This window comes from Syngnathoides biaculeatus, chromosome 22 (genome assembly GCF_019802595.1).
Source record: "Syngnathoides biaculeatus isolate LvHL_M chromosome 22, ASM1980259v1, whole genome shotgun sequence".
Lineage (NCBI taxonomy): Eukaryota > Metazoa > Chordata > Actinopteri > Syngnathiformes > Syngnathidae > Syngnathoides > Syngnathoides biaculeatus.
In genome coordinates, this window is record NC_084661.1 from 11,309,725 (window position 1) to 11,321,697 (window position 11,973).

General features: G+C 40.5%; 1 protein-coding gene and 1 long non-coding RNA gene across 2 annotated transcripts in view; one reads left to right on the plus strand and one right to left on the minus strand.

The window, feature by feature from the left end:
* Positions 1–9,371, plus strand: part of LOC133495587 (uncharacterized) — a 40,123-nt gene extending 30,752 nt beyond the window's left edge. The window contains exons 3-5 of the long non-coding RNA XR_009793610.1: positions 759–893; positions 8,686–8,758; positions 9,035–9,371. This is a non-coding gene — a long non-coding RNA (uncharacterized LOC133495587). The remainder of the gene's footprint in view (positions 1–758; positions 894–8,685; positions 8,759–9,034) is intronic.
* On the minus strand, positions 6,176–11,777 carry prph2a (peripherin 2a (retinal degeneration, slow)). Its single transcript, XM_061810425.1, has 3 exons — positions 11,197–11,777; positions 9,029–9,275; positions 6,176–6,385 (listed from the first exon to the last, which is right to left on the minus strand). The coding sequence occupies exons 1-3, from the start codon at positions 11,775–11,777 to the stop codon at positions 6,176–6,178; spliced, it is 1,038 nt and encodes a 345-aa protein (XP_061666409.1).
* Between the last annotated feature and the right edge of the window lie 196 nt (positions 11,778–11,973).

Here is an 11,973-nt window from a genome sequence, read left to right on the forward strand (position 1 = left end):
CAAATATTTTTGTGTTCCCAAACATCAACAATAGTTGAAAAAAACATTACCCTTGATTTCTGATTCCAAAACCAGTTGATAAATTTTAATGTGTAAATATGACAGGTCAATTAAAGATTTTCATGGTTTCAGTCATAACGTCCCTCTGAGAGAAACCATAACTACAATGTGGTGCGTGATAAAAACGAGTTTGACACCCCTAGTTTGGGTCAAGAAATTGACTTCCAACCTAAAAAGGTTTAGAATTGCTCATAGATGCGGAAAACTCCTCAACCCACTTCAAAATAGTTCCTTGACACAAAATTCCACAACGTGGCACCAAAGTAATACGTATATTGCTTTGGCATTACCAAAAAGTTTCAACATTTTTGACAAATAAAAGAGGCTAGATTTAAAAAAAGAAAAAATCTGCAGATAGGTGAGTTTGTGAACGCTGAAGCAAGAATATGTGGAGGTTCACTAATGATAAATTCCAACATAATAAAATTAATTTATAACAAAGCACAAGCTCCATTCCAGACATATACGAAGCCAACCAGCATTCTTTCCATGACAATTAATGTTATAATATCTTTACCGACCAGGATGTAGCATTTATAGTGAACAAGGATAATGTACTCATTTGCTCCTTTTGAACATTTCTGAGATAAATGCAGTCTCCGTCGTGCGGAGTTTCATCCAATTGTGAGGTTTGTCACTCTCGAGAGTTTGAACGACAACAAGCGAACATAAAGTTTTGCATTCTGTTTTCTTTCCAGCGAGGTCGTCGCCCTGCGGCGTCCTACGGCCGTGCGGCCAGGTGGACGCGTTGCTGAACTAACAAGGCAGCGCGAAGTGTGCGCTTGTTCTCGCTGGGTGGCTGCCTGAAATGTCAGCGCCGAAGGAACAGATAGGTGCTAGAGTCTAAACATAACCTGCTGTAAATCACACACACACGTAGGTGAGACTTTGTGTGTGTGTGGCTGTTGGAGGTTGGGTTGCGGCCTTGTCTATATCTGTGTGTGTGTGTGTGTGAATTGTGACAGTGCAGCATGGTAATGGCTGGTCAGCTGGTATGGCGAGTATTCAGGGCGGGGGCTGTGCATTGTCCTCTCATGGCTCCCCAACAATGCCCCTCTGAGCAGCTCGCCACCCATCTACCAGTCACGGGCCTCTCGCTCGCCCTCTCTTTCTCTCTCTCCCCCTCTCGCTCTCTTTCCGCCGCTTTGCTTTCCGTCGGCCATATTTGTTCAGCCGGGGCGAGGCGTAAAGTGAGACGCGGGCGTTGTTGTGAGAGCCGCGATGCCCCCGACCATTTGGGCGAAGGTCAAGCAGCGAGAGACCCCCTAAAGCCCCCCCGCCCCCTCAACTCTCACCGTGCCATGCCACGCATGTCATTCACGCCGGAGCTGGCAAGGCACGCACATACCGCCATGCAAACGTCATCACATGATGCACGCGTTGAATAATTTATGGGGCCTAATCAGGTCTGAAAGGCCATTCTTCAAAAGTAAATGTGCTCCCGTCGTGCATATGTACAAATAACTGATGACGTTTGTGACAAAAAAAGTGACAAAAGATTTGATTGTACGTCTAATGTTTAAGTCATAGGAACTTCAATATTTGCGTACGTTATGAATCAAAGAACCATAGAATCCCCCAAAAAGGCAACAATCATTTGTATTTTTGTCACATTCCACTTTCCCCTCAACTTTTGTCCTTCTAATGAAAAACACGTACATCCAGATTTCGTTAATATTATATCTGACTAAATATTTTAGATTAAAAGGCTTTAAAAAAATACAACTATTTCTGTCACTATCCACTTCCTGGAAGTGCCATGAATTTAATGTCTGAAAAAGCAAATTATTTGTCATAAAAATGCAACAACAAAAAAATATACATTTTTTTTCACTTTCTATTAGTGGAATTAGTCCCACAATGTTTATTTTATGAAAAGCATGGACTATCTATCTATCTATCTATCTATCTATCTATCTATCTATCTATCTATCTATCTATCTATCTATCTATCTATCTATCTATCTATCTATCTATCTATCTATCTATCTATCTATCTATCTATCTATCTATCTATCTATCTATCTATCTATCTATCTATCTATCTATCTATCTATCTATCTATCTATCTATCTAATTTATATTATTTTATTTATTTTATATTTTATTCATTTATTTTATTGTATACTCTATCAGCACTTACCAATTTTTTTGTTTCATATCATATCAGACAAACAAAAATTTTGGAAAAAAAGTGCACGAAAAAATATCAATGCATCTTTCTTTCACTTGTCTCTTCATGTCTGTGCAATTTTTCCCAAAACTATTGACCCATATCCAATGGAAAACATGTAGAGTATCTACAAACTTTATATCCGAATAACAAATATTTCAGATGAAAAGGGCAAAAGTATTTTTTTCCTATTAATAATAATAACAAATAAATTGATATTTCTGATAAAAATGACAAAATATCAATTTCTATTCCATGTTTTTCATCATTTCTTAACATTTTTCTACCAATAATATGAACCAAGCAGCTGGTAAACGTTAGCCTCACAGTTCCGAGGACCCGGGTTTGATCCCGGCCATGCCTGTGTGGAGTTTGCACGTTCTCCCCGTGCCTGCGTGGGTTTTCTCCGGGCACTCCGGTTTCCTCCCACATCTCAAAAACATGCAACATTAATTTGACACTCTAAATTGCTCCTCGGTGTGATTGTGAGTGTGGGTGTTTGTCTCTAAGTGCCCTGCGATTGGCTGGCGACCAGTTCAGGGTGTACCCCGCCTCCTGCCTGTTGACAGCTGGGATAGGCTCCAGCACTCCCTGCGACCCTTGTGTGGATAAGCGGCTAAGAAAATTGATGGATTTTTAAGTCCCTGGAATGCCCAAATGTGTCTGCTGTGTAGGAAACATGGCGTCTTTCCTTTTCCACTTTGTGTTCCTGAGCGAAGGCTTGTGAAAAGACGCCTTCTTGTGGACAGTGGGCACAACTGTCTCTTCTCAAGATCTAAAAAGTCACAAAGATGAAGGAAATACCGAGAAGGTGACACTTTGAAAATCCCCGAGAGGCAAATGGTTGCAGACAATTTGGTATATGAAAAGAAATTTTAAGAAATGGGAGGGATGGAGGGGAGCAGAGGTACTCTTGGTGCATTCCTTCCTCTCACCTACAGGGGGCGGCAGAGCAACAAGGTAATTGCAGCAGCTTCCTATGATGAGAAATTACTGTACTAGACAGTTGACATTTTGGTGATCATGTATTTAATTTGCAGGATTGTTCATTTTAATTTATATTTAACATAATGTTGTCAGTAAGATTTTAGGCTTCTCGACTACACAGACTGACAGACATCGATTGATTGTCAGCATTAATTCAACGCCACTCCTTGTTTTTTTTTTTCGTCTCTGTGCCCCCCCCACCCCCCTTACATGTACGTGACGTATAAGGGCTCACGGTAGGACATCAACCGCTCACCTGGCCGAGGGAGCTCAGGCTAATCCCAAATCCGATTAGGCTCCTTATCGACTCAGCGCTGCTTTTATGTTCTTTGGCGCCAACTGAAATAACGTACAAAGAAGAGGCGGCCTCTTTCGTCCTCACAGCGTCAGGGAACGGGAATGAACTTCAACTCTAGCAATAAGCGGACGGATAAATGTCTCTAAACGACGACCGAATCGATCAGATCTTGGGAGAATCTCGATTCTTCATTTTACCAAGACATATGGGGATGATTTTATGCTCTCAGCTCTCAAGGAAATGCTTGGAGACGCCGTCAAACTCATTTTTGTTCCGGGCCGCATTGTAGTTACGACTTCCCTCGGAGGGCCGTTTGAACAGGGAAAGCATATTAATGTTGAATCACCAAATCATATCATTACCATTACCCAACAAGTTGAAGCATAACCAGTTTTGAAATCAGAAGACAAGAAAAGTGTTGTTTCAGATACTGTAAAAAAAAAAAAAAAAAAAAGATTTGGTAGCAGTACAATGCATTTTCTCAAAATTATTTCGTATTATGAAAATCTGTAATTTGGGTACGAATTGTAGTAAAAATCACGGAAGATGACGAACGTGATTTGTTTTCACGGGCCACGTAAAATGATGTGGTAGGCCGCATCAGGCCCCTTGGCCTCGAGTTTGAAACCATGTGTTCAAGTGTGCTTGGATGGGTATCTATCTATCTATCTATCTCTATCTATCTATGGTAGCCACCTTATGACAGTTCTTTTGATCAAATACGTGTCTTAAAACGTTTGTACATAGTCCAGTGAAAAACATACTGTGCCTGAAAAATATACATATCTACAAAATTCTGGGAAATACTTGTGGGTGTATTTCTTCCCAAAACCTTTATTAATATGAATGTATCTACAACTTTTGTGACTTTTACATTCAAATAAAGATAAAGATGACGCTTCAAGATATAGAGAGGGCAAAAAATATGTATATACTTCTATATCTACATCTATATTTGACTTTTCCCTTTTGGTGGATGTAAGTGTTCCCCAAACTTTTGTCCATATGGAACAATTTGGGTACAAATTGTATTAAAATACATGGAAGAGGACGAACGTGATTTGTTTTTCGCGGGCCACGTAACATAATGTGGTGGGCCACATCTGGCCCCTGGGCCTTGAGTTTGACATCTATCTATCTATCTATCTATCTATCTATCTATCTATCCATCTATCTATCTATCTATCTATCTATCTATCTATCTATCTATCTATCTATCTATCTATCTATCTATCTATCTATCTATCTATCTATCTATCTATCTATCTATCTATCTATATCTATCTATCTATCTATCTATCTATCTATCTATCTATCTATCTATCTATGGTAGCCATCTTATGACCCCTGTTGTCATATTTGTCTTAAAACATTTGTTCGTAGTCCAGTGAAAACCATATTGCACCTGGAAAAATTTACGTACATATCTCCAAAATTCTGGAAAGTTATTGTGGGTGTATTTCTTCCCAAAACCTTTATTAATATGAATGTAATGCCAACTTTTGTGACTTTTATATTCAAATAAACACAAAAATGTCCCTTCAAGATATAGAGAGGGCAAAAAAAAAATTGCATCTACATTTGACTTTTCACTTTTGTCGCATGTAAGTGGTCCCCAAAACTTTTGTCCATATGTAACAACAATAACAACAAAAAATATGTACCTCCGCATTTAATCACTTTCAGATCCAAATGAAAACATCTACGGTATTTCAAAATTTAGTGAGTTCCTCCCAACACATTTGTCCATATTAAAAACATACACAGCGCTTCTAAATTTGGTGAGATTTTTTTTCATAAATTAAAAATATAGAAAACTTGGCACAGTGGCACAAAAGTACACAAACCACTCTTACTGCCGCGCACGCACACACACACACACACACACACTTAGAGCATGTGAAGTAGTCCTCCCCTGTCCATCCATGTGAAAGCAGTAAAGAGCATAATTGCCTTGATCCGGTTGTGGACTTAATCGGGAGCCTTGTGGCCCTCAGTGCGTCTCGGACCTCCGCGATGCGACGGGTTCAAAGTCAAAAAGACGACAAGACCACCCCATTTTCTCACACAAGCTCTGATTTATTAATCTATCCTGTTTTCTATGCGCACAGCCCATATACATGCATTTACATAGACACATTACATTATATATAGTATTTATAATTTTTTTTTTGTTAAAAAAAAAGTTACATCGTCAGTATTTCTACACTATGTACAAAGACCACCACCCCGTTGTTAGATATACAGAGACTGGATGATCACCTGACGAAGGATGTTGGGGGCTCTTTGGGCGAGGACGAGGGGGGGCAAAATATTTAGCTGCCAAATTCATACATATTATTCCGATGAACAAAAAAAAAACCAAAAAACGATTTTTTTATCAAATGTTCTGTGAGTGGCTCGGCTCGTTGCGACAGGGGGGTTGCATAGTAACCACCATCCCCATCCAAATCTCTGATCGGATCTCGTCTGGAGGTGTAGCCAATATCGTGGACTCTTACGTGTCATCGGGTCAACTACGCCTCTGTATTTACTACACATGTACAGTAAATTTCCCGTGATCATCTCACACATCCCTTGAATCCCGTTTTGGGGGGTGGCGGCGGTGTCAGTTTTGGCAGGGCGCGGGGGGGAGGGGGGGGTTGCCGGCGGGCCGCTCAGCTCACGGTGGCCACGCCGCCCTCCTCGGCCCCTTCCTCCACTTTGCCGCCTTTGCCCACGGCCTTCATTTTGGCCATGATGTCGGTGAACGTCTCCTTGACCGTCTTCTCCAGGAGCCAGCCCTCGCTTTCGCTCTCGGGGTCTTCGGGGTTGGCCAGGGTGGACAGGGAGCTGTGGACGTACTGCAGGCCCACCGTCACGGCGACCTGCGACGGGGCCGGGGCGACAAAAGCGGAAAATGGCAGGGCGGCACAGTTTTATGGAAATTAAATTGACAGATATAGACTCATACACAGTACATCTTTGAGTACATTAGCTTGAATCTTCAGTTTTTCTTCCTTTTCACCCCCCATTTAAAACAAAACATCTACTAAATATAATAAAAATCATTTTCGTATGTCTATGTGTATTCCCACTAATTACAGTTGCAAACAAACAACAATGCTCAATTTTAAAAAATGTTTTCAGAGTCCAGTATGTTTTTATTGTGGTTGTAGTTTTTTTTGCTGTTTGTTAGCTTGCTAGGAGGGCTGGTTAAAAACACAAAAAAAGTACAAACACTTTGCTAAACTTTGTGGATGGATGTGATGTGGATTAAGGAATTAAAAATATATATATTGTAGTTATTTATTTTTTCCATTAGATCAGGGGTGTCAAACTCATTCTCACAGGACCGTTATCACTGTGAAACAATAAAAATGTTTAATCGTCTCATCATGTTTGCATAATCAATTTATGAACCAGAATCTGAATAAAAAAATCAAGGGCAACGTGTTTTTCAACTATTCATGTTTGGTAGCATAAAAATGCTCGTAATATCTCAACTTGATCATTTATGGTATATGAAAATTTGAAATTTTGGTACAGATTTTTACAAGAATCATGGAAATGTAAACTCTAAATTTGGCTTCGCGGGCCACATAATATCTTGTGGCGGGCCTGATCTGGCCCCCGGGCCTTGAGTTTGACACCTGTGCATTAGCCAGCTAGCTTGCGTAACCGTTTTCAATTTTGGCCTCCTCCAAGTGGATCAGCTTCCAGGGAGTCGCCTTCATCCAGGTTTCTAGAGCAAACGCTCGTCTGCCAGATTTAAGACGTTGCATAAACGCGTCTGCGGCCCAGACAGGAAAAGTCGGGGCCAGTTTCAAGCGCCCGTCCAAAACCCCCAGGTCGGGCTTCCGTTTGTTTACAAGTTTCATCGGCCAGGTCGACGGCGCACACAAGTCGAGCGAGGGATTGCTACTATTTCGGATATTGTTAAAGGCGAGGTGCTGACGGGATGGAGGAATGACTTTTGGGTCATTTAGGGGAGGGGTTGCGTTGAGCGCTAGTGAGGAAAAGGAAGAAGGAAGCAGACGACGGAAATGCCAGCTAGGTCAAGTGTCACTCACGTGGCAACACGCCGTTAGGAAAAGTTGTTGCTTGACATCCTCCTCAAGCATGTCATAAAATCTGCAGTGTTATGAATGTTAATCCGATGATTATACAGTAGCAGGAATGTCTAAACTTTTATCGAAAATTTCGAGCACGGTGTGGACACTTCACACAAGAAAAAAAAATCATTATCCATTTTGATATTCTGTATTTTGGCTTGCTGCTTATCCATGACAAATTAGTTATTTATATAATATGTTGTTATAGCTTCCAACATTCACAATGTTTTAATTGTTTAAAAATTCAACTACAACATTTTCCATCACCTTCATGATTGACTTTTTAAATATTTTGAATTTCCATTTAAGCTACAGTTTAAAAAAAAAAAAGGTGCTCAGTACCTGAATGCTTTACAAAGGTTCAGTTTGACCCATACCAAATTAGAGTTTAGTGTCTTGCCCAAGGGCACTTTAGGATGCCGCAGTACGAGCCTGGATTCAAACTGACGACCCTTATGTCACTGGTTGACCCACTACAGTACATCAAATGAGCCTGCTTCTTATGTCGGACACTGACAAATAAACCAAAAACCAAAATAAACATTATACAGTATTGACAAAAGTTGGTTATATATATATATATATATATATATATATATATATATATATATATATATATATTTTAGAACTCATAGCATCTGACTTTTAAAAAAATACTTCATTTTTCTACTAAAAATATATAGTAGATACCTTGAAGTATTACAAATCATAAAATACTAGAATAGCTTCTAAAATCTTTAATTAAAAAAATACTCTCATTGTAATATTCAATTTGTGTCTTTAAAATAGTGTAATATTTTGTAACATCAACATTTTATATTTAAAACAAAATGTATTAGTTTTTAGAAAATTGTGTGACATCTTGTAACAAAAATTGTGATATCTAGAAATGTTCAACTTTGTTTAATGCATAATATTCACTAAAACACATTTGCATGTACTGTATCACCGTGGGATGTTTATGACATCCAATCAAGCAAAATTTGGACTGGTACATGAGGGGTCCACTAGTAGATTTTTCTAATACTTTTGGGGGCAATTCTACGTACATAATTGAATCTTTCATACCACAGGTGTCAAACTCAGGACCTGGGGGCCAGATCTGGCCATTTCCATGATTTCATGTGGCCCGCATAGACAAATCATGTGAGTGAATTTCTATTTTTCTTGTTAAAACGCGTCACAAAATTTCAAATTGTCATATAAATGATAACGTTGAGGTATTGCAATCATTTTTGTGTCGTCAACAAAAGTTGAAAAACGCATTACCCTCGATTTCTGATTCCAAAGCTCGTTCATAATGGCCCTCTGAGGGAACCCGTAACCACAATGTGGCCCGCGACAAAAACGAGTTTGACACCCCTGGCTTTATACCGATGAGGTGCAATTTCCTAATATTGTTTCGTGTTCCCTGACCTCCAGCAAGGTGACCAGCAGCACCAGGATGGCGATGGTGGTCATCATGCCGCCATAGTAAGAGAGCAGAGCGTCGCGGCAGCCGCTCTTCCACACGTTGAGGTCCTCGGTGTAGTGGTCGTAGCTGTAGTGCGCCGAGTTGTTGGTCATCTGCTGCTGGATGCACGGCCGTGGCGAGCTCGGGTTGCAGCAGCTGAAGGGCACGCCGTCCATCAGGTACTGGCCGTCCACGTTGCTCCCGATGCGGCTGGGGAAAAAAAATATTATTGGGCTTTCATTCCTGAAAATAGTATTCATATGTCACGAGTCGAATTCATTCAAAGGCGTCATTAAACAACAACAATGCAACACTTACTGTAGCATTGAAAATAAAAACATTTGTAAATTGAAAAATAAATGTAAATCAAAGAAAAATAAGGAATCAAATCTTTTATATTTTATACATTTCCTTTCCTTATGATTTGTACTTAAAAAAATAAAATTTTAATAAAATACAAATAATTCTCTGTATTCTTCCATATGATCTATATTAAGAAACAACAAATAAAAATGTAAACTACAAAATGTAAAATCCAATTGTTTCTACATGCTTTATGTACTTTTGAATAAAATGAAAATTTTAAAAATGATATAATTTACGTTATTAGGATTTCATAATTATGTGTCAAACAATGACATTGTAACAGATTTAGGCATGATTTTGTCCATTAAAAAATAGTTTACAATTGTTAAAATGATGCACCCCTGGATCGTAACAGTTGAAACAATTCTTGATTAAAATTAAACAAGAGTTGAGCCTCAACAATGCACCGCAAAGTGTGCAGCAAGTGTTCCGCGACAGTCGACTGACACTTGTGGGTCAGAGTCGGAAACACTTAATCCAGAACCAAACCGGGTAAACCTCTTTGATGCCACAGGAAATGCCAGAACTGGGTCAGTGCGCGGAACTGCAAAACACTCAGGCCTGGAAATATTTAAGGAGCAACATTTCACCTTGCGAAAATGTCAACACAATCACTTTCCCTGCTTTTGGAATCTTGGAAAACTTCAACAAATGAGCCGTCGCTGAAAAATATTAAATATGTATACTATGCTTACAATATATAAAAAAAACAAGAAAATATGAGATTTTACCCTAATTTAACACAATTTTTAATAATAGAGTGGTAATGTAGTAGGAGGGGTTTTATGAACCTTTATGTACATGAAGTTGCGGTGAGGAAAAGTATATTGTCATGTACTTTAAATCCTCCTAGAGTAGGTTTGACTCCATTCTTCGGTTTTTCCCTTTAATCCCCCACGACGACCCTCTCGTGGTCGACCCTGGCGAAAGTGCCTCCTAAACGCCACGACTTAGTCATTCACTGTCAACATTTTTGTCGCATTCAAATAGCACACCTGCCCTGACCTACATTTACATAAAAATGTACTTATTCTGAACTCAGCTTCAGAGTACCGCTGCCTCCAAACCCCTCAGACCAAACGACCATCAATGAGCGTGTTATTACTATATTGACGCTATCAGAAACGTCGACGTATATTTACAACCTAAATTCTAATATTTGCTCCATCAAATTGTATTGATTTATTCCCAACAGGCCATTTCTTTTCATTTTGTTGTGTTTCTCTTGCCCGCGCTGCATTCCACCGTGTGTATGCGGATTTTAGATTTTTTTTTTCAGCCAATCATATTTCAGCCTCTATGTGTTGCCGTATCGAACGAATCTGCACCGAGCCTTCAGAATCAGTTGTGTCGGCTGATGTAACCTTAACTTAACTAGCTTTAGGCCCGCGTCCTGAACCAATCAGATTTAAAAATTGTCCTCAAAAGCCTAGCGAGGTGGCCCTCGATGACGTCAGCAACTGTCTGTTCTCTGATTGGTCGCTCTGAGCGAGCCAAGTTCAACAAGCAAAATGCAAAATGCAATAATCACCATCTCTATGTGTATTTTATTTTATTTTTGGTCACCTTATTAAGTATTGATTCTTACATTACGTGCTGTAATATTGTGAATTTGTCAGTATTGTTGGTTACTATAATTTTGTTGTGATAGTGGCGGTACTAAGAGGCGGATTATCCAAGCAAATCCCCACTGAAGGTCCAGGTACCAAGTGCACTCGCTACCCGCCGCAGCATCAAATTCACAGGAATATTATATTCTACTTACTCTCTGACCTCCTTGGCCCTGAAGTCAAGGTAGCGGTTGCTGACCCACTGTATCTCGAACCAGTCCCGGAAATTGTCGTTACCGCAGCAGCGGAACTCGATCTGCATCAGGTCCAGGGTCCGCTTCATGTAGCAGCGACCCGGCGTGTCCGTGTCCTTGTAGTAGCGCATGCCGTTGCGCAGGCCCTCGGCCAGCGTGAACTGCAGCGGGATGCGCATGACGAAGCAGAGCAGAGCCGTGACCACCAGCAGGGCGTTGAAGACCACGCACGCCACCAGGAAGGTCTTGAGCATGGGCTTCCACCTGACGAACTTGGTGGGGTCCAAGGAGTCGTAGCAGACCTTGCCGCCGAAGGCGTTGATGCCGCACGCCACCAGCCCCATCAGGATGAGGAGGTTGGGCAGGAAGTGGCTCTCGTTGTTGTCCATCAGCTCCGAGCGCTTCCGCAGCTCGATCTTGAAGAAGAGGCCCATGCTGAAGAGCAGAACGCCGGCCATGACGGCGAACCAGAACAAGAACCACACGCTCTGGGCCAGCTTCACCCGCTTTTTCAGATCAAACTTGACCGTCATCAAAGCCATCATTCAAATGGATGTGTCCTTTTTTTAAAAAAAAAAAAAAAAAAAGGCCGATTAGATCCTAGAACGTCCTGCTAGATAGTTGTTTTTTTTTTTTTTTAATAACCCACTCCAGATTTGAACTTCAACAGTCTTCTTTGGTGAGTCAATAATCCATCAGAGACCATTCCTGTCGTGCCGTAGTCAAGCCCAATTATGT